Here is a 26,829-nt window from a genome sequence, read left to right on the forward strand (position 1 = left end):
CGGATTCATGGCTTACCCAAAATTCACAAACACCCTCCACTCCCACAGTTTAGACCGATTGTAGCTGGGAGTGGTTAGTTGACTCAGGCTATGTCCATTTATTTGGACAAACAAATTCGAATAGCTCTTGATATGAGTGGAAATTGTATTGAAAGATACTGAAAACTTTGAGAGATTTATATAATGTGACCAGTGAGGGGGATGTTTCGGATATTAAATTTTTAGTGACGATAGATGTTGTATCCATGTTTATGTGCATTCCTAACCAGGAAGGCATAAGTATGGTTAAGGCAGTTTTGGCTAGGAGTAATAAATTTGACACAAAGCTTATTGACTTCCTGTGCATGCTTCTAGAGCTGGTCCTTGAACACAATATCTTTATGTTTCAGGATAAATGTTACTGGCAACAATCTGGCGTGGCTATGGGGACCAGCTGCGCTAATTCTTACGCCAATTTGGTAATGTCGGAATGGGAATTCCATCATGTATTGGGACAACATAGAGGTCAAATTGCCATATATAGACATTTTGTTGATATGTTAATTGGTTGGAAAGACAACAAGCAAGAGCTTGACTTGTTTTTTCATTCTTTAAATAATAGTATTTTTTTGACATTTACCCTCACTTGTTCCCAAGTCGCTGTTGATTTCTTGGATGTGAACATCCGGCTGGAGAATGGCAAAATGCTGACCAGGATGCATAGGAAGGACTGTTATAGATAGTCATATCTCCATAGGTGGATTATGCATCCACAACATATATTTGGGAACATTGTGAGAGGTCAAGCCTTCAGGGTCTCGAGGTTGTCATGTACTACTTCTGACTTTGAAGGAAGTTTGTCAGATTTGAAGAAAGAGTTTGCCATCAGGGGTTACACCCAAGTTGAAGTTGATCAAGCTTGTGCCAGAATAACCAACGAGCGTGATAGTAGAGCATATCCATATTTTTCTGCTTTGTATAGGCAGTTAATCAGATTACCTTATAGGTATTGTTGTCCTCCCATTGTTTTGAAATTTTCCCATGGTGTAAATGTGGTGAAAGATATAGTTATCAGGAACTGGCATATTTTACAGACTGACAACAGATGTTCTGATATATTAGCAGATGGCCCTAGATTTGTATACAAGAACCACAGTAATTTAAGGCATCAGTTATGTTTTCCTAGACATGTTATGTCTGGATCCCAAGTTTTGATGGGTATATCTAAATGTCATAAATGTAATTTTTTGTCAGTTTATAGATGTGTCTAGGTTCTTTAGGCACCCCGTCATGGGCTACTTGTGGAAGTTGAGGACATCTGCTGATTGCTCCACCAGGAATGTGGTTTATTTAGCACATTGTCAGTGCTGTTATAAATTCTACGTTGGTAAGATGAACAGGAGCTTAAAAGAAAGAATTAGGGACCATGTGTATTGCATGAAGAGGCAATATGATTTTAGTGCCTTAGCGAAACAGGTTTTGTCTACTGGCCCTGAACACAACTTTGTCTTCCAGGTATTATGTGTGATCAGCCCAGGTCTGTGAGGTGGTGATATAGTGACTCGTACTGAAGTGGTTGAGTTGCAATGGATCTTGAGATTGGGGGCACACCTAGCTATGGGGTTGAATGATCATGTCCCCATTAAGCCTGTATTAAGGAATAAATGGCTGTAGGGCATTTATTGTTGTTTGTTTATATATTTATGAATATTTTTCATGTTTTGTTTATTTGTGTTAATGTTTTTATTATTATTTTTTATCAGATTTTATGCCAGTAAATATTATCTACTTCATATGCCTTTAAGCTGAGAATGTGGCTGCATGAATGTTTGTTTTATTGGCTGTTAAGCTGTTTGAGATGATGTCATTTGTATACAAGTTATTCTGTCCCCCATTCATGTTTGTCTGAAGAAGCGGTATGGTATTACTGTGAAAGCGTGAACTTTCTTTCTCTGCAATAAAGTTTTTTGGTACGATTACTTGCTGGTTCATCAAGTTTTTGGATTTAGTTGCATATCGAGCTGTCTTCTGCCTGCTTTGGGGAATTTTACAGTTTTGTTTGGTTGCTGCAGTTGGGTTTGTTTTTGTTATTTATGGTAAGTGTACACAACTGTACTTTACTTTTATATCAATGTAAATTTGCCTGTGTCACAAGTGATAATGCAAAAAGGGTGTTTACAAAACTCCCTTTTCATTTGCAGCCTCTGTGTCCTGAATTGCTGCTTGTTGACATCAATGATCAGCATACCCCCTAATTAGGCTATTGAAGGACAATTGGAGTATGAAGCCATGTGTACTGGTTCACAGAAATGGAGTGAATGTAGCAGACCTGGCATGCACCATGACGGATGCACCATTTTACAATAATATTTTGTATCAGTTTGCATCCCCTCCTGCAAGGTATGCATCCTCACTTTTGCTGATAACATTTCTGCTGTCCATGTAATTTCCAGGATGGCTGTACACTGATCAACAGCTTAACTTTGGCTCTCCCAGTTTAAAAAGAGAAACTATGAAAAGGAGTGCCTTTGAGACTGTTTACTAGGTAAAAAATATTTACTGGTTAGTAACACACTGCCTGGATGCCAGCAATAAAGAAATTAAAAAACCTGAAAAAATGAACAAGAAAAGGTGAAGGGAAAACGCTGTCTGGGAAAGACTCTGCAGTTGGTCATCAAAAAGAAGTTCAGGCTTCAAATTTGGTTCAAGAGAGGGCTTCCAATGGTTTAGACTAGAGTAAAAAAAATAAATCAAATGTGCTCAGAGGTGATTAAAATACATGAAAAATTGGATAAATATATCAACTCAAAAGGTTGAAAAATGGAAGAAACTTTAACTGTTCAAGTGAAATGATAAAAATGCAAAAAATCAGAAGCTGAAACGAACAAAGTGCTGGCTGAGTATGAGGCTTCTCAAGAAGAGCGGTTTCAAAAAATAGAGTTAGAAGACAGAGCACATAGAGAAAACCTCGGATTTTCTGCTGTACCATAGAAGTTAGAAGGGAAAGAATGTATTAATTTTATGAAAGCAGAAATTAATAACTGGACTGGTGTTCCATGGCAGGGTTTGTTAGTTGAAAGGGCATATCAAGTTTATACCCCAAACCTGGGAATGAGAAGCCAGCCATGACCTATATTAGTAAAGATGCATTCATACCAGCAGAAAGAGTTAATCCTGACAAAACTGTGTCAGAAGGGCAAGTATTAAACATAGGTGACAGTAGAGTGCTTGTGTGTACCAGGTAGAAGAGAAGGAAATTTATCCCAGCAGTAAGAGAATGTTGAGAAGTAGGTGTGAGATTCAAAGTGCTGTATCCAACTGTCTTCAGAGTATTTTTCCTGGAGGATCAAAGACGTTTTTGATGCAGAACAGGCTAAGGTGGATATAAAAATATTTATCCAACATAAAGTGAGGCTGCAAGCAGAAAGGGACTCTTATTTCTCATTCTTCTGACAGTAAACTTCATAGACTTTGCCAGTGATACCTTTTCCAGTGTTCCAAAGGAAAATGCTTGAGACAGAAGCACAGCAGTTGACTAGAAGAGTTAGGAGTACTTTGGACTTGAACCAGAGTCTGAGGAATGGATATGAACATGAAGATGATCAGGAACACTAAAATTAGAGAATAATTGAGAGATTATAAAGCATCACTCACATTTGTGAAATATTGCTTTGCAAGAAATACCTGAAAAAGACTGGACTTTGCTTACTTTGTTAAACTTGTGGGTGGTCTGCAAAGCATGTAGCCCACTTTGTCATTAATATTTAGAAGTACACTAAAAGGAGAAAAACAATAACTGTAACTAAAACAAATTTTGTCCATATTAGTATTTGTATAAAACTATTCATGATATAAACTGCATGCTATACATAGTAAAGCAGTTAATGTATAGTCAGGGATATTTTAAATATGGAGGGTCTTTTCACTGACAGAGGTATGTGTTAATTATATTACATTAAAGTACTTTTTAGTTGTAAGAAATCTGAGTTTTGCAGTATAAGAAGAGAAGAAAGGTTGGACAAAAGCAAGTTTAATATTAATATGTTATGATCTTGGGCTGCTGAGGTGGGGCGGGGTATAAAATGCACTGATTGTATGTAGAATTAAGATGTTTTCTCTTATTTTTACAAAGGTGAATCTCTAGATGAATGCCCTTTGCTTAAGCTATAAACAGGTGTTTTTTGTAAGCAAGTAGACTTTAAAAATAAGACAAAATGATGAAAGCCGTGGAAAATGCTAAGTTTCTTACATCTGCTAAGATATTGGCTTGTTTTTTTTCCATCAGCAAATATTCAGTGGGAGTGAAGAAGTCTGCATGTGAAGACAACTGTACATTTTGTTCTGCGTGACAATGACAAAAGATTAATTGCTGAGTACTTTTCCTTGGAGACAAGCTGTCTGTAGATGCAAGAAATTAAACTTTTTAAACACATTTATTAAATTGATACTTAAGAAATAAAAATGAATATAAAAGAAAATCAACTATGTTAACATGTTCCAAGTTACAAACATTATACATCACAATTTTTTTTGTACAATTGTCATTAATCCAACATTACAAGTCACTCAGTTCCTGCTTTCTCTTAAATCTCACCTCTCCTTGAAAACATTACTCTGCATGTATTTCCCCACAATTTCCGCTTTGTTTTTCCTATGTAATTTGCTTCTGCCCCTTAATAAAGATCCCATTTCCAGTTCTTTTATCTCTGTTACAAGATTCAGTACTTAAAATAAAATTGATTCAGACTTTCATTTCCATTTTGCTGTAATTACTTTTTTGGCAGCAACTAGAATTAAACTTGGCAAGAGCTTCCTATGGCTAGTCAATTCAATTCTTGTGTCCTAGATTAAAGAAATAATTTTCTTTGATGCACCTATTTGCTCACCCGGTGTTTCTGATAGAGTATTCTGCAGGGAATTTTTGAAATCTGCCAACTCATTATACTCCCAAAATATACGTTCCCAGTTACCTCTTTCTTCCCCATCACACCTGCAACATGTGAAGTCTACCTTAGGAAACATATCTGAAGCCTGTTTGGAGAATAAAAATACCTGTGCAAACATGTCCAAAAATCTTACATCTTCTAGACTTTGTTACATACTTGGAAGCAGTACATAATGCCCTCCCATTGTTTCCTTGTGAATTGTTTATTCATTCTCTCTTTCCAATGTCCTCTAACTTCCTCTGATTAATTCCTATAGTGATTGTGTAATATTTTATATATCCTACTAATTATCCCCTTTTTAAACAGCAGCTTTTGTTCCAGATTCAACTAAAAACTTTACCAGAACAGGTCTTTCACTTAGGATTGCCTTATCCCTTTCTATTTGTTTATACTCTAATGTCAATCCCTGACAGAGAGGGCAGTCTCTAGCGGGTTCCTATTATGTTATCAAAAAATAACGTAATCGACGCTCAGAACTTCGAAAAAGCCACATTTCGAAGATCACATTGTGGGATTGCAGTACAGTGAAGATTGGGGTTTTTGCCCTTTCCTCACTGTAGTGCGATCTCGGAGTTGGAATATATATTTAGCAGGGGCTGCACCCCCCCCACAATAAAAGCTTTGATATGCAGCCGTTTCGAAGTTCTGAGCATTCGATTACTTTATTTTTCGATAACATAATATGAACCTGTCTCTAGCCTGCAGTCCAAATGTCTTCTTGGCTTTTCACCATTCTTTTACCTTTCCCTCTCTAGTTATTTGCTGCCAATACTTTATTTTTCCAGTTTTGTCCAATAAATTTAAGCCCCCTCATGCTTATTCTCAGTACTCCAAATTGCAGCCATCCCTACAGTCAAAATCTCCTTTCTCCATTCCTGCATCGGCTTAGTTGTTAGAATGCTTTCTGCTACTTCATGAATATAATATTCTGTATGTCTCTTATTGTTCTCCTTAATGATCTGCATCCATAAATCCCACTATCTCCTCATTTCTTGAATTCCTCCCTATTACATCATCATCATTTTCCAGTTTGTTGTAGCTTTCTGCCTTAACTGTGTAGCTCTGAAATATCCCTTTAAATCAGGTAGTCTTACACCACCTTGTTCTGTTAGAAATATCAACTTAACCCACTTGACTCTTTGCCTTCTTCCCCTCACAGATAAATTCCTTCAACTCTTTATTGATATTGTCCACAACTTCTGGTTGATAAAAACATGCACAAATGTTATTTTTAAAACATTTTTGTGTTGCACACACCAGACCCTGAAGGAAAGTAGAACAGTGATGTTAATTTCTTTAGGAGGTGGGGTGAGGATAAGGCAGGTGACCAGTACATCGACAGATAAAAATGTAATGACAATCTTTTATAGTACTGGTAGTTGTTACAGAGCCAAACAAGGTATGACATGAAGGCATTCATCACTGAAATTAACTCTTTCAGCATCTCTATAACCAGCTGAGTTGAAGAATGTGATTTCCTAAAACTAGTGATCTGGACTTTGTAGGAAAGTCTTTTAGAGCACAGTTGTACTACATGTGTGAAAACTCTGCATCGAGTTTATAAATAATTGAACTTTCCATTCTTTTAACAGATTGGCCCTGAAAAAGGAGTCATACATTTGGCTACAGCAGCTGTTTTGAATGCTGTCTGGGATCTGGTGGCAAAACAAGAAGGCAAGGTAATCTAGTAATAAGTTCTTTTTCATGATAATGTGTAGTCTGATTTAATGTTTGCTTTTTATTAGGAAGATATCAGTAAAACATGTTGATTAAACAACTATCATGTACAGTGGTGGAGTTTTTGGTTTACATCAGATGAATTTTTTTTCCTCAAAATTTTTTTTGTTTTTTCAAATACAGTTGAATAAATTCCACCGTACTTGTATATAACATCTTAATAACTATGTACACTATTTACATCAGCCTGACACTATAACAGAGCTCAATCTATACAATTACTTTATAGGTATAAGAATCCAGTTATCAGAGTGTATCTGTTCAGTTATTGTAAAGTGTCAATCAGTGATAAGACTTTTTTCCATAGATTGTTAAATGGCTTAGGATGAATCCTTAATTCTTTAATTTTAATGCCCAGCAATGCTGTGGTCTTCAGTAGGCTGTAGAAGTCTTCCAACATTGGTATTGTGTTGTTATTCCATCTTCTTGTTATACACTTCCTTGAGATTGCAAGTATTGTCCATACTAGATACATATTTGTCTCATTCAAATGAGGACCTTTGTACACATTTACTAATATTAGAGCTTTAGATAAGTTAAACAATTCATTAAATAAAGCTTGTAAAAAGTTTTTAATACTATTCCAAAATGGCTTAATTTTAACACAGTCGGAAGAAATGTGATTCCAATCTGCATTGTGTATTTGCTCACACCTCCAACATGTTCCCTTTGTGGAAGAATTAATTTTAATAATTCTATGTAGAGTTAATGCTCTGTGCAAGCATTTCCAATTAAAAACTTTCCAGTATTGTGTAAAGGATGTATGTGTTATTGATAATAAAATATTCAACTTAATTTCTTCAGTTAGCTGTAATGAGTGCCATTTTGTTATATAATTCCAATATGAGGGTTTGGCTGTTGTTTTATAATTTATCAATATCTTGTAAAATTTCGAAATACTGTTTCCCATGTCATAATCATTATATATGATTTCATACAGGTATTTCGTAAGTTTAGGTATTTCTTTAAATGAAGAATTACTAATTATTCTGCATAAATCTTGCGAATACATCAGAATGCTTTGCATAGTTAGCCAATCTTGTTGGGGAATTTTGTATGTTGTTTCTATTGTTTCAAAAAAGCCACCAACTCGTTGGAATACACACGGCAAAACAACACTTTAATAAAAAATAGTAAAAATATATAAAACATGTGAGCGCTTTCATAGAGTCCTCTCTGCTTTCTCAGACATACTACAGTAACTGCTGCTCTTGTTTAAAAAGCGATACATCTGTGTCAAATCCATTCAGTTGACAGTATCTTGAAAATAAAAATTAAAAAGACATACACTATGTAAACAATCAAATCATATAAATAATGGACTAAAAATGTATGTAAAAACTGTAAAAGCTTGCTCTATAGAGTTAGATAGTGTTAAAACTGCAGAATATATGTATAGATGTTAAAAGATGTGACTAAACATAATAATCAATGTTTCAAAGCCCTGTTCCTGAGAAAAGGTTTCAGTGAAACCTTACTATTTAGTCCAGGTGGTCAGTCAGCCTGAAATCTAATTATCCATTCTTGTTCTGAGGCTTCGGTTTTATTGTTCATGTTCCCACCTCTTTTATTTTCTTGTATAATGTGTAACACTAGAAATTTGAAGGTGTGTGTGGCTCCCTTCTTTATAACATGCATCACTAACACACTTGTCTCTTTTTTATTTTTAATGTCCCTTACATGTTCTAGGACTCTATCTTTGAGCAGCCGATTAGTTTTGTGTACATAGTAGGCTGGGCATTTTGTACAGAGACCAAAATATACAACATTCTTACTATGACAGTCTGTATGAAAGTGTGTATCAATGCTGAACTTTCTAGTCGGGTGTGTATACTGCCCCCCCTTCCAAATATGAAGGGGCAGGCTGTACACCTTCTACACGGAAAGATACCTAGCCTATCAGACCTTGCATAGTGGTCGCCATCTAACTTCTTTGTAGCACAACTGTCTTTTTAATGACATGTTGTTTTTAAAGGTAAGAGATGGTGTAGCCCCTATAATACCTTCTAGTTCATCCACATTTAACAAGTTCTTTGATACATTGAAACCAACAAACAAATTCTTTCTGTTTTCAGGAATTTATTATTTCTCTGTATATTTTATGTAGATAGCTCTTTGTAACTATGAATGGTGTTAAAAGATCAAACCAGATTTTTAAATCTATATTTGCATTAATAATTTTGCTAAATGAGTCAATGTAATAATTAATCATACGAGTTTTAGTGGGCTTAGTTATGTTATATTGCATACTAATACATAATATGTGCCATGGCAAATTGTTTTATGTTTGAAATTTTTTTTTGTAAATCAAATTAATTTATTGATATTACAATTGGTAATTCTTTCGAATTTGCAGAATAATTTGGAATTATCCAATCTGAGATTGTTTTAGATATTGATGCTTTTATATATGTTTCTATATCAGGAAAGTTTAATCCTCCCTGTTTCCATGGTCTGATATGATGTATTAAAGCTATTCTGTTTCTTTTGGGAAACCATAAAAATTTTATTAGGCATGAGTTTATTTCTTTGATTATATTCCTTTCTGCTAACAGTTGTATTGCCAAAGCTATATATAGAATCTTGGGTAGTAAAAGCATTTTTTTATTAACTGTAGTCTATCTTCAAATGTTAATATTATTCTGTTCCACTTTTCCACAGAAATTTTAATTGTATTGATGATATTATTGTAGTTTTTTGAGACTGATTCATTATTACCCTTGCATAACTCAGTTCCTATATATTTTAGGGTAGATTCTTGTTTCCCTATAATGTGATTCCCCCTTTGTCTGCAATTATTTTTGTTTTTTATTTAAAAATAAAAAAATTGATTTTGATTTATTGAAATGGAGTCCTGAAGTCCTGTAAAATGTGTCAATTAAAATATCTAATTCTTCCAATGTCTCTTTTGCATTGGATAATGTTAATAATATGTCATCAGCAAAGAGCATAGCTTTAGAATTGTATTGTTCATAAGCATCTACTCCTTTGATTTTTGTAATGTTACGTGTTGAATCTGCCAATACTTTTTCAATAGCCAAAGCAAATAGAATCGGTGACATGGGATATCCTTGTTTAGTACCCTTTGTTATATGTATAGATTCATAGGTGAAAGGACCTAGCTTAACATATACTAAATTATTTGTATATATATTATTTAGTAGATGAACAAAGGAAGGAGGAAATTCAAATAACACCAGAATTTTTAATAAATAGTCCCCATCTAGGGAATCAATGGCTTTCTCTATATCTAAGCCAGTTATGAGTGTTTCTTTATTTTCATTATTAACATAATCTACAAGAGAAATTATCCTATTAATATTGTCATGTGTGTGTCAGTTTTATCATTATTTATTGATTTGGATAGTGGTATTTTCATTCTCTTAGTTAATATTGTCATAAATATCTTATAGTCAGTATTTAATAATGATCTAGGTCTATATGAGGTACAGACGTTTGGGGATTTGTTTTCCTTTAGGATTGGTGTGATTAAGGAATATCTCCAAGAGGGTGGTATTAAAGCTTGTGACTGAATTTCTAATAGAGTTTTATGGAAGAGGGATAGTATCTTTGAAGGAAAACATTTATATATTTCCATAATTATGCTGTCTATACCTGGAGCTTTATTATTTTACCCACTTTTATTATATCCGTAATTTTTTTGTAGGATATGGGTGCTTGCAGATCTAGTTTTAATTTTTCTGGTATTTTTTTTTATTAGAACATTTTTCATCTAGATTTAATTGATCTATATGTATATTTTCTTTTTGGAAATGTTCCATATTGTGATTTCTGTAGACATCAAGAATGTCACCTATATCCGAGATATTTTTCCCTTTCTTTACACGGAAGATACTTTTAATGTTATTAGCTTTTGATTGTATTCTGATTCTTGTGGATAAATTATGTAGATATTTAGGAGAAGTGGCCAAGGTATTAATTTTTAGTTTTCTAAATCTAAACTAGTTTTATGTGTTAGAATTTCGTTGTATTTATTGTTTAATACTTCTACTTTCTTTTTCATCTCCAAATGATTTTTATTTTTTTTTCAACTTTTACTCACAAAAGCTTGGATTGTAGATCTAATAATTCAGAATCCCATTCTCTGATTTTTTTTTATACCAAGTTAGGGTTTTACCATATATGTAAACTTTTAATGAGTTATATATCATTATTTTATTTATCTCTGTGTTATAATTAGTATCTAAGAAGAACTGTAATTCAGATAATAACCATGGTTTGAACTCTTTAATTTTAGTTATATATGCTGGAATTCTGGAGTTAAAGATTAATGGTTTGTACCCATTTTGAAGTTTTAGTATCAATGAATTGTGATCTGAAAAGGGGCAGGGAGTGATTGAGAAATTAATGATTTTAGAGTGCATGTCATGGGCAGCAAATATTTTATCTATTCTAGTATGGGTACCAAATCTGTGATCTTGAATGGAAAACAATAAAGATTTATCTTCTTTAAATTTGAAAGTATCTACAAGATGAAATGATTCTACCCACTTGTTTAAAGCTTTTGATACAGCAGATGTATGCAGCAGTTTTTTATTTATAGTTTCAGAAATATCAAATATACAGTTAAAATCTCCTCCTAATATTAAGTTGCCTTTATAATTAATTGAAAGGAAATCCAAGTGTTTTTTAACAGTTCCTGATCCAGTGCCTGGGAACCAGTATAGATTGGCTAGGGTCCATATTCTGTTATTATATTTAACTATTACTAATGCTATATGGCCTTCTTTATCTTCATACTTATAAATGATTTCTGGATTAATCACATTTGTTTTCCATAAAATTGTTACCCCTTTTGTCTTTCTCTTATAAGTGGATTGTGCCAATGTCATATATTCCTTAGGATTCCATTTGTAATTGTCATTTGTTTTGAAATGGAATTCTTGAAGGAAGACAATTTGTGCTTAGTTCAGTTTTAAATATTTCAGTAGATTTGATCTCTTGCTAGCATTGTTTAAGCCATTGGTATTTAAAGATGAAGTTAAATCCATCTTAGGTTATTTAGACTATGTTTTTTGTTTTATTGTGACTATTAAACATTTTCATCTGATAACTATAAAGTATATGTTTGAGCTTTTAAAGGAAATTATCAGTTTTATACTTTGAGTGTTTACCAATAAAGCAATGTTTTGGTCAGGCATGCTAACTATGTTTTTGTGAAATAACAAACTTAAACTAATAAATGTTAACAAAACTAAGATCTGCACTAGCCATGGAATGAAGATCATTCCTAATCTGATGGATAAACCTAAGCCCATCAGATTATCACTCATACCTTGACAATCCAGAACATCTGAGCTCCATAAATTCAATTATCATATGGATAATATTTGTAATATGAATAAGCAATATTTATATTATTTTGAACAGATGTAGCACTGTTGTAGATTAGACAGAATTCTTATACAATATAAATGTCTACTTATTGTATAAACAGTTAATATTTACATGAAAGACAGATGACAAGCAATTCAGTCATAGTAAAGTAGGATGTATCATATATAAAACCTCAGTAAAAGATTATAGCACACAGTTATTTAACATATTCACCCTTATTGATGAAGTCTTTCAGAAAGTATTACTTAATATAGATGGTAGTAATATTTATACCTAATGTTTATAATACATTGTATTTTACTAGATATATCAGAAGTTATATGTCATTGTTTGCCAGCAGTTAAGTAATCACTTTGTTTGTTGCTAACTTACTTAAAGCATCAAGTTTGTTTTATGTAAACATTGATGAAAGTTAGTGCATTTTAATTGTCAGTGCATCCCCTCCCCATTTCCTACACATAAGGATTTTCATATCTGTCATTTCTTATTATAAAATGAGTTAAATTATAGGTTAAAAACAACAAATTCACTTATTATGATTAATGATTACAAGTTCCCTTTCCATATTCATAAATTGCCATTTTATGGTATATACTTAAAGTTTTTAGATTTAAATGGCAACATTATATTTTGTATAATCAGTAAATGTTAAACTGAGTAATTATTGTCAATTTAATACTATTTGTTCAGAATGTGATTGTTACATTCTGTGACATTCCTAGTTCAGGCTTGTATTGTTTTCCTTGAACAACTTTGTCAGTTTGATGTCATGTATAAAACATTAGTTACCTTGGTAACAGCTTAAGTGTTATGTATGGTCAAGATGTATTACAAAACCACAATTCAAGTTAAAGCAATTACATGACTTGTTATAAATATTTACTTATATAAGAAAGTCATCATGCTTCCCCTTGATGTTCAATGTAGTGTATGTCATTTATGACAAGTTAAGACAGTAGTGTTATTATACATAAGCCCATGTTATTAAATCCTGTCTTTAATATCTATATTCAGCAGACTGGTTTATCTTATATGAGAATTTTATATTTTATGTCTAGATTTACTAAAATCGTACATTACATAACTATTGTGTGTGTGATTTTTTTTTTTTTGGCTGTTGCTTAGCTATTTGAGAGACCAGACCACAAGCTGTAATGTTTATTCTTATTATTAGCTCCTTCCAAGCATGTTTATACAGTCCATAAACTTTAAATTTTGAGACCTTTCTAGTTTCTTATTTGTTATAAATATATTTCCATCCTTACATACACACATATCAGTACTTCAAGCACGGGCAACAATGCCCATCCAGTTTTGCCAGAATACCATTCACTAGGTCATGTGGTGTGTTTTCAGGCTGTTCTTAAAATATCCAAACCAATATTTGTCCTGTTCCATTTTACCAGCCTGTTCCATGCAGTGGCCACTCTGCCAGTGAACCACTCAACACACTTTCCAATCCCACAGATATTTCCATGAAGGAAATCTGATGACTCTGTAGCACGTTCTGGCAACTCAAAACACCCCTAGAATCAGCTATCTCCATATGCCCAACACATCTGAGCAAGCTCACCTCCCAGACCCCTGCAAAAGGTACTGCACAAGACCAAGTGCACATCAGATGAATTTTTAAGTGTCAGTTGTATCTCAGAAATATTTAAATGCACACTTATGTCCCTTCTGTCTTTTCTGGACAGCAGCCAGTGTGGTCAGCAGAATGCTGGGTGACCAGTAACTGTTGATTCGTAGTGGTTACTTGTTTAGGCAGCAGTATTCCCTTACCATCATAATGACTGCCTTTATATCCACATCTTTTAAATTTTTGGGCCCTGGACAGAATGACATACTCCACTGGTGCTGCCACAAGTTGGACATCTTTATCTGTCAGCGGATTTTGCAGACAGAACTTGCCATTTCTGGGTAGTAGGACTTCCACCATACTGTTTTCTAAAATTTTTGCCTTTTAAAGATGATCTCTAATTTTGTCCCACTGTTGTTACTAATATCCATTATCATCATTGTAATATGAGCAGAGACAGCTTGTTTCTAGTGTTTTCATGCTGTTTATCTGCATCAGCTAGTTGTGCAAAAGTATTACAGCTCTTTATAATTTAATGTTTAGAGTCAATTTCCTCATGTCATCTGGACTGTAGTTGTGGCTTTGTTCCTGTAATATTTTCATTGAAATAAAAAGATGGTAAAACAAAAATCATATACATGTGCATTCCATCTGATACACCTATTCTGTCTGTTTTTACAGTTGAGAATATGCAACATATTACTATACATTGCCCTCCCTTCTGGGTTTTTTTATACCTTTTCTTACATCAGCCTATTCACACTTCAGCCTTTCCTCCCCTCTATCTCATTTCAGTAATAACTTCCCCTTTTGGTAGCTATATTGTTCATTTCACGTTGTATTTTTCTCCCTTCCCCTTTGTAGTTTCTAGCTATGTAGCTTTTAACCTTCCAGTGCATCCAGTATCCCTTCTGTTATTCCATTGTCAGTACTTTATTGCCCCTTATCCCTTATCCAGGCCAAATGAACATAGCTTTCATCTGTTCCTTGTGTTTCTTCCTCTGTCTTCCATCCCATTCTGCATTTGCCAAGTGTCATATTCACTGGCTGTCAGTCTTGGAACATTGTATAGCACCCCCTCTCTCTTTTTCCTTTGTTGCCTTTCGTTTTTCCTTCTTTTCACAGGTTTTAAGACATATGAAAACATTTGTGAAGAATTTTTAAGTTGCTGTTTTTACACTGGTTGTAGGATTCAAAGTCTTCTTTGAATCCTTCCCATCTCTTCTCTCATTCTCATGTTTCTCTTAATTTCTTCTTAATCTTTCTTTCTTCTTTCCCATGTTTTTGTAGATCATGCCTCTGTTCTCCTTCTTTTCCAATTTTCCATTATATTGGCACTGTCTCATAACTTTTTTTTTACTTTCCCTATGTTTGTCCATATCTCTTACATTATACTTTTGTCCTCAGCTGTAGCCATTTCGTCTTCTCTGCCTTACAAAGTTTCTTTGTTTTCCTGTCCATTTTTATTCTTGTTTTTCCCTCCACATCCTTTTCCATTACCTGATGAAATTTCCACAACCCTTTTGACTTCATTATTATTTCCTGTTCCATTTTCTTCCTGTATTCCCATGTTCCTGCTCAGTCCCTTATTGCTTTTATTCTCTCCAAGCTCTTCTGTACACTTTGCATAGTGTTACGTGCTATTGCATATCTTTCCAAGTGTGGTGCCCCTGCATCCCATTCCTGTGTACTTATCTGTGATCTACTGTGCTGGCTTCTTTCCATGCACACTTCACAGTTTCTTTTGTATTTCTCTAATTTTTTTTATTTCCCACCATTGGTATGTGTTTTAACACATAATCTACCCTGGAGTTCATTTCAGTTTTTATGTTATTCATCTTCCTCATTATTGGATTTGCCTTTCTTTTCTTTTCCTCAAATATCTATCTACCTTCTTTTTTAGTTTTTTTTTTAGTTTTTCTTTATCATCCCTTACCTCTAATCCTGGACACTTTGCTTCTGAATTTACCCTCATTCCTTTTATACCCACCATCTTTTTGCCCCTGCTTCCTATCATTACTGTTTTGTTAGGTTATAGTCCAGGCCTGACATTTATCTTTTCAAACTGTGCAAACACCACCTAAAGTGCCCTGTTTATTTTTTCTGCCCCAGGTATGCGGTTATCAACAAATATGTTTATGTAGTCCCTCTCCTCTTAGCATGTCTTTCAGCTCTTCTCTCACTTCTTACTACTGTCTCCATTGCAGTTATGGTTAATGCTGGGGATACACCCCTGTCCTTATTATGCCTTGAATTTTCCTGTTTCCCTTTGAATTCTCATGACTTTCTTCATGAATATTGCTTTGAGTTACATGTATATTTCTTTTGCCATCCTATAAATCTGTTTCTACTTCCAGTCCCTCTAGGGTTTGTATTAAGTATTTCTGTCCACTAAATCAAATGCTTTTTAATTGTCAGATGGTACTATCACTGCCTCCTGCTTGTTTGTTTTTTCTTAGTTTTCCATAAACATCAACAGTTGCCACTGGTTCTCTAACTACATTCTCCACTGGACAAGATCCAATCTGTCCTTTCTGATTTCATTTTATTAATGGTTTCCCCTGACTTGTGGCCAGGACCTTTTCTGTTAAGAACTCCTCTGCATAGTCATTGACATTCCCCCAGGACATAACATTCCCATACTTGAAAATATTTTAAATTGGATCGCAACAAACATTTCCTATGAAACTATTATTCTTGGTGATGTTAACTTAACAAATTGGCTAAATCTTACATCAATCTCGCCTACTTACTGTATTAATCTCTATAACTTTACACAAATTATACAACCCCCTAAAAGAGATGACAAAAATTACAACCAAAGATTCATTCTGATTGGATCCTAGTGTCTGACCATAGTAAATTTATACAAACTGTTACCCTGTCCAACACGCTAAGTGACCACTGTCACACTTACACCATCAGAATATCTAAACATACTCCCAAAAAAAATCTTACACAAGACAACTTGTAACTTTTTTAAATTTAATTTAAAATTTTTAATAAATATATACTAAAATCTATTAACTGGGCTACCCTAAAAAAATCTTCTTTTAGATGAAGCTGTAATTCACTTTAGTACCACATTCTTAAATGTACATAATAGCTTAGCTCCAACTCAAACTAAACAATTTAAAATTAATCATGCCCCATGGCTAACATGTTCTACCAAGCAACTAATGTTTTCGAAATAAAGCATGGAATGAATGGCAAAAAAATAAAATCCAGGACAACTTATTATATTACCGAAAGCTCCATAATAAAGTCACAAAACTTATTATAAGTGATAAAAAGGAATTCTATACCTACCAACAGTCTAACTACTCTCACAACCCCAAAAAGTTCTGGTCATCAATCAGTTTACTTCTTAAACCAGGAACAAAACAAAACCATAGCCCCTTCTCAGATAAATCTCCTGTACAAATTGCCACCCTCTTTAACTCTCACTCCATTGACAGTGTGTGTAACCTATTGTTAAACAATACATACTCCTTATCTTCACAAACAACCCTCTACTATTAATACATCTTTTCTAAATAATGTTACTACTGATGTCACACAATACTCTCCTGCTACTACTCTTACCTTTACACTTCACCCTGTACCTACCAACCATATAAGAAAACTTCTAGAAAAACTCAAACTTTGTACTAATTCAGCTGATAATTTCCCAGCTGAGTATCTCAAGTTTAAAACTGAAGCCATAACTTACCCAGTCAGTATTCTTATCAACAGGTCAATTTCTGAATCTCATGTCCCAAGCATATGGAGAAAGCCCTATATTATTCCACTGCACAAAGGAGGTTACTGTTGTCTAAAATATCAGAAAACTGTATCCATACACAACTTATTAAATATCTTCTGCATACCAACCTCCTTTCCCCTACCCAGCATGGTTTCAGACCTAATCACATTACTGCAACTGCCCAAATATCCTTCATGAATACCATAAATCATGCCAAAGATTCTGGTCAGCTTGCATCAACAGTACTTTTAGACCTCCCAAAAGCATTTGATACTGTTTCCCATATTACAGCAACTCTCCTCACTTGGTCTCACATCCATCACCCTTGCATGGTTTGCAAGTTACCTTTCAGACAGACAGTGGTCAGTAAAATGGCATGACTCACTTTCTTCCTTCTTATCAGTCATCACAGGAGTACCCCAGAGATCCATCCTTGGGCCTCTTTTGTGTAACATCTTCATAAACAATGTACATTCATCTACCTGCCAAGCCTCTTTAATCCAATATGCTGATGATTCAGCTATTATCGACACAGCTAATAACTTAGCTGAACTTCAAAAAATTACTCAAGAAGCTTTCTCATCCATTGAACTCTGCCTAACTAACTCTCAACTGCTTTTCAATCAAACAAAACTAAACTCCTACTCTTTGTCCCAAAAAAACAAAAGGAATTATAAAACAAGTTTCAAAATTCATTCCCTAAATAACTTACTGATTAAAACTGTCCCATACGCCAAGCTGTTAGGTGTAATTACTGATGATAACTTAAAATTCGACCTCCATATTCAAAATAACATAAAAAAACTCACCAGAAACTAGGTATACTTTACACACACTCACCTTTTCTTACCAATCCACTAGAATTGCTCTTGCTAATACCTACGTATTACCTTCCCTCTTGTATAGTGCCAATATTTTTACTAATCTTCAGACCTCTCTCTTATCAAAACTTGAAGCCTGCTATAATAAAATTGGAAAAAATTGCCACAAACTCGTCATATTCTATTTATCACTGTATTGCACTCCAGTCATTAAAATGGCTGGAGCTTCCACAACTACTCAACTTCTCACAGCTCTAAACAGCCCACAACACTATCTGTAGGCTGACTGCCTGTCCTGCACTAACATCTGTACTTTTCACCTATCTCCCCAGTAGATTTCTAAGATCCAAAGACAAAAAACTTTTTGTACACAAGCCCAACAGAACTGCTGGAAAATCCGTATACTGCTATTCCACTGGCAAAGCTTGGAACAAATTTCCCACAAACATTAGAACAAACATAAACTTCCTCTCATTTAAAAACATTTTAAAGGAATACTTAAGCAAAGCATGGATCTGTTACTGCTCTAACCCTACTTGACACTATATCCTTCTCATACTACTTATTCAGTTGTCACTGTACACAAGTTTTGCTCCTTCTCTTGCTCCCTTCTTCGTCCTCAACACCTTTTTATTTCTCCAACTACTATTTGTAATAGACTTACAATTCTCCCTGTTATCTTTGTGCCCCACTCCTTTCACACCCCAGCTACTTTCTTTGTCTCATTCTAGCTCCCTTCCTTATGCTCTTGTATCTCCCTCATCCTTTACCCGGTTAACCCACTTGCTCTAAATTCCTCTCTCATCCTTTACCCTGTTTTTCTCTGATTGTCACTATCTTTAGCATATAATTATTGTCTTGTAGTCTGTCTTCTCATATAATAATATATTATATTATTGTAATAGTTCCCATTTGTAACTTAATATTTTCATTTTGTTCTTGCTCATGTTCATTTTATACTTTTATTTTCTTGAGTTCTGTATAAATTATTACATGTATTCATATAACGTGTTTTACTTTTTGGAGCTTTTCTCCCCGGGACTCTACTGAAAATGGGTCCCCCGGACCCAGTCAGACTTTCCCGTTAATCAAATAAATAAATCGCATACATAAAACCAAAAAACAAGATAACTGTGGTAAGTGGTAACTGTGGTAAGTGGTATCACAATACACAATATAATGAATTTTTAATTGACTAGACTTCTAATCCACTTTTCATCATCAAAGACGACTTCAGAAATAATTGTAGCAAGCATAAAATATTTAAACAAATTTCTAGCAATGAAAAACTTTAATCAAACACTCAAATATGTTAATTGCATTGATTGAAATTACATTTCATGAAAAACTTCTTCTGAAGAACTTGTATGCAAATACATAAAAAAAACTTTGGTAAAATACATAAAATACATCTAGAAAACTATGAATAGTAAAATTTAAAAATTAACTTTCAATCTTCTATCTTTTAGAAAGCATTTAATGTTAACAGTTTCACTGAGACTTGGAAATTCATCTGCATTAAGAAAAATTTGCCACATTGTTTCTTTTTTACCCAATAAGTTCTTATAGTTAGTACCCAGAAGATCTTCTTGTAATTGTTCTAACACATGGAATGTAAACTTTTGTACTTTTTGCATGAAATGGAATGCTTGTTTAAAGCGTTATTTGAATCTTTTGATTTTATAGCTTAAAGATGTTCCTTGATCCTTTTACTTAGTTTTCTACAGGTCACCCCAATATAAAAAGTGTTAGATCCCGAACATGTGCTGATATATATAATGCCCTTAGAATTACAGGTATATCTGTAATCAGCATACACTCTCTTATTTAAATGTGGTAGCATAATAAATGAACCTTCATAAATGTATCTACCCACATTACATACCCCACACTTAAAAATCCCATTTTCTTTTTGAGTGTGTACTAAACTTTTTAAACTGTTGTCTCTTTAAGCTAAGGTTTTTAAGCTTTTGATGTTCTGTAGTCCTATCTCGCCTTCATTCTTACACATGGGTTTGGAGCCGATCCTCGGCTCCAACTCAGCCTTTTTACAAGCTCAAAGTCTTCTAGTTGGCTTGCGGCTAGGTAGGTATCCTATGGTGCACCAGTACAATCCCCAGATCTCTTTTGCCACGTCGACAAGTTCAGATGTGCTTCTTCTTGGCCGTGGCTAAGTCTAACACATTTTGCTGATTTTTTAGCTAAATTCTGCTGTTTTTCATATTTAGATAGCTTTATATAGCTGTTATTAGTGTCATTTTTGTAGTTAGATAGTTTAGCAGTTGTTAGAGTTTTTCCTGTGTTAAGTATTTCTGAGAACAGTTGGCCGTGGCCTTATCATTCTCATTGGTATTCTGTGTGCCAGTTAGTTTCTTCACTGGGGTTGTTTTATATATTTATATATCCCTAGTTCAGATATTGTTGATATTAGTGTTTGTAGGTGCCTTTGTGCGTATGTTTGTGCATTAGTTCAAAATTTAGATAAGCTTTCTGTCAGTGTGCCCAGATTAAAATAAATAGTTTTTGCTTGTGGAGCTCTCCGCTTATTTGTATTTGCAGTTAGAATGGGGTTTTTGACCTTCGTTCTCTTTATTTGAATTTTTAGAGATTGTATTTCTTCTCTGGTGTGTGTGCGAGACTGTTATATTGTCTTTCTGATTCTTTCCTTTCTAGGTCCGTTTTAGTTAGAGGAGTTAGGTTTTCTCCCTTCTTTCTCTACCAGGGCTAGGTCCATTTAAGTTAGAAGACCTAGTCCTCATGGTTGTGTCTTTGCTGGTACTTTAAGGGCTAGGCCTGTTTAAGTTAGAAGACCTAGTCCTCCCACTTTCCCTTTATTTCTCTGTGTGTCTGATTGGCAATCTTCTGTGAGATGTCTATGGAGGTCAAGGATCATAAGCCATCTGGCTTTAAAAAGTGTGTGAAATATTCACAGAAGATGTCTATAACGGATGGCCACAGTAACTGCGTATACTGTCTTGGGGCCATCCACTTACAGGAAACATGCCTATTTTGGCACTCATTTAGTGCCAGGGTATTGCAGGTGAGAAAGAATAAAGTTATATTAAAAGTTCTCCTTAAGCCCCCTTTTGAGGAAGATCTGGCTAGCTTTTCCTTCTCTTTTAAGTCACATGGATCGAAAAAGGAGAAATCTAAATCTTCCAAGAGACCCTCCCCGGTGCTGGCTGGTGCATCGGAGCCGCCTCTCAAAATTTCTAAATCCGACAAACCTGCTGCCTCCTCGGCTCCACTGAGTTCGGAGCCGATTGAGGGTACTACTACTACTGTTGCTACGGTGTCGGCACCAGGTAGTTCGGAGCCAACCACTAATAGTATCATACAAACAGGTATAAATAAATTTGTAACTCATATATTTCTATCAAACTTGTCTCAACATACTCATCTTCATTATTTAACATGCTTTCTATGCTATCCCTATATTCAGATTCATTCATTACAAGGAGACAGCCACCTTTGTTCACTGTCATTAGTCTGATATTCTTGTTAGTCATATTATCATGTAAAGCATCTTTTTCCTGCCTTATTTAAATTTTAAAATCTCCCCTGAGGTTTATTGTCTAACAACTTCCAAAAGCCAGCCTCGCAATACTTTTCAAAAACTTTGATAGTGTTTGGCAAACACTTGTAAAGTCTATTAAATTTGTTGAACACATTGAAATCCTTTACTGTAAACTGCAAATTAAGTTTTCTGGTGTAAGCTTTAAGTTCTAACAACACATTAGTAACATTAGCTTGGTGCCAAGGAACAAAGTTTAACCCCAACTCTAAAGTTTGTAATGAGCTTTGGAAAAAAACACATTTGGTTAAATTAAAAATGTTATTGCCATAATTTACATAAGGTTTATTTAATTGTCCTTCTTTAGACATCCCCTGTTCTTCTTTTGATTCCAATTCAGAGGTAGCTGGTTCATCAACACTCTTGGTGAGATTTTTGAAATGATAGTTTCTTCAACATCAAATGGTGAATATAAAGGAAGCTCAATTAAATCTTGTTAGGTGCTCGGCAGTAGCACACCATTGTCTGAGCTCTCTCCTAATGCAATTCCCATCTGAACTGGTGAACTGATGTCATCTCCTGTGGGTTCTGCTACACCCCTTAAAGTTTATAGGTGCATAAATCCTGTTACTATTTTGAAAGTCTTTTTCACCATTATAATTAAGTGGATAGACACTTTGATCTTTATATGGCTCAACATTCCTTATGATTTTCTTTTGCTTGTGAGCTATGATAGTTTTTTCATACCTCTCAAGCCCTATAAATATGTTATAATAAAGGGACTGTTCATCAGGCATGAGTTTTAACAATTCAGTAGTTTCTTCATCCAGTTTCATAATAACATTCTTCAAAGTCCCAATGTTATTAGTATTATTATTGTTTTTGATTAAAAGTCTTAAAAAGTCAAGACCAGCTGTATTAAAAAATTCTACCAGTTCATGATAAAACATGTGTTGCTTTTTAATGCCATTGGTAAATTTAAAGAACCTTAACCCCTTAGGCACTATACTGATATGAATACAGTGTTCGAACTACATATTTTCTAGGGTTAAGCATCTATATTTTCTCATGTGTTTCTCTAGATCAATGATCTTCAGCTTCAAATCTTGTTTCTCAACAATAAAGGAAGGGGACACAACTTTTTCTTGAAACAGGTTATAGTTTACATGTAAAATATAATCGGTGTCTTTAAACCGATTCTCAATGCATCTAAGATGCATAACATTGTCCATTTCTCTCTCTTGTTGCCTCATTTCTCTGTCCCCTTGTCAGTCACTGACTTTGTCAAATGATGGTCTAAGGCTCTGGTTTGTAGATACTTGACCTGACTGGCCAAGAGGTTGACAATCTCCAAAGGTTGTTAAATTCTCTTTTTCTTGTAATTCTGAGAGGGTAATATATATCAGCAAATGTTTGAGATGTAACGTTTTTTTATATCAAGATGGCCTAAAGGACACGTAAAAGGATCAAGGAACATCTTTATGCTATAAAATCAAAAGACTCAAATAATGTTTTATACAAGCATTCCATTTCATGCAAAAAGTACAAAAAGTTTGTATTCTATTTGTTAGAGCAATTACAAGAAGATCTTCAGGGTGGTGAATATAAGAACATGTTGGGTAAAAAAAAGAAACAAAGTGGCACATTTTTCTTAAAGCAGACAAATTTCCAGGTGTCAGTGAAACTGTTAACATTGAATCCTTTTTAAAAGATAGAAGGTTGAAAGTTAATTTCCAAGTTTTAGTACTCATAGTTTTCTAGATGTATTTTATGTATTTTACGTATTTGCATACATGTTTATAGGGCAAGATTTTAATTAAACGCATTTTAATCAATGCAGTTAACATATCTGAATGTTTAATTAATTAAAGTTTTTCATCGGTGGAAATTTGTTTAAATATTTGATGCTTGCTACCACAATTATTTCTGAAGAAGTCCTTGTGATGAAAAGTGCATTAAAAGTTTATTCTCTTAAAAATTTGCTGTGTTCATCTCCAGGTTTTTTTTTTTGTTTGTGTTTAGGTTGTTGTTACACTATTATCTTTAAATTGCATACATACTGCTTTAATTGACTTAAGTTTCTGCAGTGTTACTTCATTCAAAAAAATGTGCATCACCTAGCCTGGAAAAAGCTATTGACTCAATGACCACTTCTGAAGACTCTGTACTACTGCTAAGTAGCTGTTAATGCCAGTTGTGCATGATGTAAGTGATGGAATTGTGTGATACTTTGTAAATGGTGCTATCACAGGTGCTTGTGGATAAGACTAAATTCTTCCAGTAGATGTTCAACAAACACACAGCTTTACTGGCTAATGAGTAGTAGTGCCCTGCTACCCTCCCTCTGACAGTCTGTCAAAGCTCAGAAGTCCTCCCAGTGCCTCTGTGTGATAGTGAAGAACTAATCACCTGGCAGGAAGGACCAGGGCAGTCTTTCACACTCGTAGACAGAATCCTTTCAGGTTTTTATTTTTTTGTGCCACAGTTAAGGAAAGATCTCTTGAGATATTGCTTCTGTCAGACTGTGTGACATCAGCTGTAGAGCTCAGATAAGAAACTCATTTATTTATTTTCTCTGCTTAAAGAGTGTATTTTTCTGCTTTGACTGTTTTTTTTTTTCTGCTTAGAAATTTTATATGTGTTTCTGCTTTTACTTTGACTAGCACAGCAAGGCCTATTTATTAAAACTTAATTTGGAAGTTTTGACAGGAAAACATTTTTTCTTTGGGGTTATGATTATTTGAGGTGGTTGAATAGGATTACAGCATTTTAAAATTTTTCTTGTAAATTGTAATTTTTGGTGCCATTTTGTATGTTAAACATTTCTGACATGAATTGTTTTCATCAGTTTGATTTATTTCTTGTCTAATACTGTTTTAGGTTGTATCCGTTCATCTGGACTGAAACTAGCCTTGTGCTTTGAACTGTGCTACTGAAAATACTGTCATTTTCTCAGTGCAGTGTTCAGAATAGTATCCCTCCAGAAATAGTCTGTAGATTGCTGTTTAGAGGGTGAATTGTGGAATTTGTCTGTTTTCTTACTTAGCTGACTGTGCTGCCAGTATTTGGTGTTGTGCTGGCTGGATTTTTTTGTCTCATTACTTGATGGACTCAGCCCCCCCCCCCCCACCAATCTTCCCCATCTGCACATAAAAAAACAGAAGAATAAATAAAAAAATATGACTCAGCCTACTGCTTGTAACTCTGCAGTAGCCTTAGCTTTGGGCAGACTATCAGACCACTTGCCTTCTATTACCTCTAGGTCCCCTGGGGTGGTCATAGGACCAGAAATGTACATGACACAAGGGTCAGCCAAATCCTCTGGATGGAGCTGTTCTATTGCTTGCTGCCAGTATAGGAGAATCAAGCCCTTTAGGTGCAGAGGAATTCAGATATTCAGAATCTGTTGCCAGTATTGATACTTTCCCCAGGGGATTCTCCCACTAGTGCCGTATATGCCAGAAAGAGACAGAAGTCCCAGCAGGTGGTGAGGCAGCAGTCTCTGACTGGTTTTCACCTGAGATGATAGCTATGGCTAGATCCATCGCGGGGTGCATACCAAGGTTATGAATAATGCTGGGGCTTCCACTAATAATCAATCTGCTAAGGATCCTCCCTTTGAAGTAGATTCTGTGTCTGAGGACTCTGACCTGTCTGAGTCAGATCAGTCGAGTTCCTTTGATGTTGAGCAGATACAGGTACCAAAAATGTTTTCTTTTTCCTAAAGGTTGCCTAGATTTAGGGATATATTCAACTGAGTTATCTCCATCTGTCCACGAGATTAACAGGGTTAAAGAGAGCTTTCCTCCATTAATCTCAGCATTGGAAGATGTCTTCAAGAAAGCTTATAATTCCTCTATCTTTAATGAGTCTATACGCCTGTATAAGTGTTTTAAGACATTTAGGGTATGCTCAGCCTTGCCTGGCCTCCACTCCCCTCTGTCTGTGTCCACAGCAACTTTTGCTAATAAGAAGACAGTGTCTTCTAACCCAGTCCCTCAAGATAAACTTGGCAAGTGTCTAGAATCTTAGGGAAAGAAACTGGTGCAGTCCAGCATGGTAGCTTTTAAAGTGTTTAACTACCAATGTTTTATGTAGAACTTTGTGTTGGGATACATGCACAGTTTAAACAGGTTTTCTGCATCAATGCCTGCAGTGCAAAAGGCCTATGCTAAAGAGATTGTCTCCAGTGTTTCTCAGGTGTCAAGACTTGCCTTAAAAATGCCTTGGAGGGAGCTGATAATATTTTAGAAACGCAGCATTGTCATTGGTGATTAGGAGGTATGCTTGGTTGCACTCCCAGAATTTTCCTGGTGAGCTAAAAAAATTAGATTTTGAATGCTTCTCTTGAGTTGGATTGTTTGTTTGGTACAGCAGCTAATCAGATCCTTAAACATTGGTATGACAGAGATAAATTGATGGAAGAATTGTTGAAAATGTTCTATATTCTCAAGTTTTTCTTCTTTAAGCAAGATAACTTTTAATGGTCTAACAAACAGAAGTACCAACCAACCAAGAACCAAGGCAATAAAAGGAAATGACAAGATGACAACTCAACCTAACTGAACAAGAAGGGTCCCTTTCCTAAAACAGGATAACTCCCCTCCCAACTCATGACTATGCTGAGGTGTGGCACCCACCTTTATCAAGTCCTCGTTGGGTGCCTCATCTCTCAAATTAGCTCTCAACAAGGCAGCCTGGCCATCCATGATTTCCAACAAATGAGTGCTAAACATTGTTGGCATTGGTTACAAATGGCAGTAGAAATACCACCCATCGCCATTTAAGGGGGGGGGGTTCTTCCTCATCTACTGGGATAGACTTTGTCATTCCCTCCTATTCTCCAGCAAATGCTAGACTCAGGGGTTATAGAACCAATTCCTCTTTCAGAAAGAATGAGAGATTTCTACTCCAAAATTTTCTTTCTTCTCAAAAAAAAGGCAGTCTTAAAAGCTGGTGTTAGGCCACTTTTTTCTGATTATGTTTGTCAAAGTCCCCAGGTTCAAGATGCTCACCCTGCAGACAGTGCTGCTTCTGTTGCCAGACGACTACTTCATGGTGACCCTAGACTTGAAGGATGCCTGTTATCATATCCCCATTGCTCACCTCTTCAGGAGATAGTGTGAGCCAGACACAACAATCTCAGATAT

At 34.9% G+C, this 26,829-nt stretch overlaps 1 protein-coding gene across 1 annotated transcript in view; it reads left to right on the plus strand.

The window, feature by feature from the left end:
- The window catches only part of ENOSF1 (enolase superfamily member 1), an 852,891-nt gene that overhangs the window by 262,120 nt on the left and 563,942 nt on the right, over positions 1-26,829 (plus strand). The window contains exon 4 of the mRNA XM_044065235.1: positions 6,518-6,604. Coding sequence (XP_043921170.1) covers positions 6,518-6,604 — 87 coding nt within the window. The remainder of the gene's footprint in view (positions 1-6,517; positions 6,605-26,829) is intronic.

The sequence above is a fragment of the Protopterus annectens genome, chromosome 3.part0 (assembly GCF_019279795.1).
Source record: "Protopterus annectens isolate FY-2018-M chromosome 3.part0, PAN1.0, whole genome shotgun sequence".
Taxonomy (NCBI): Eukaryota; Metazoa; Chordata; order Ceratodontiformes; family Protopteridae; genus Protopterus; species Protopterus annectens.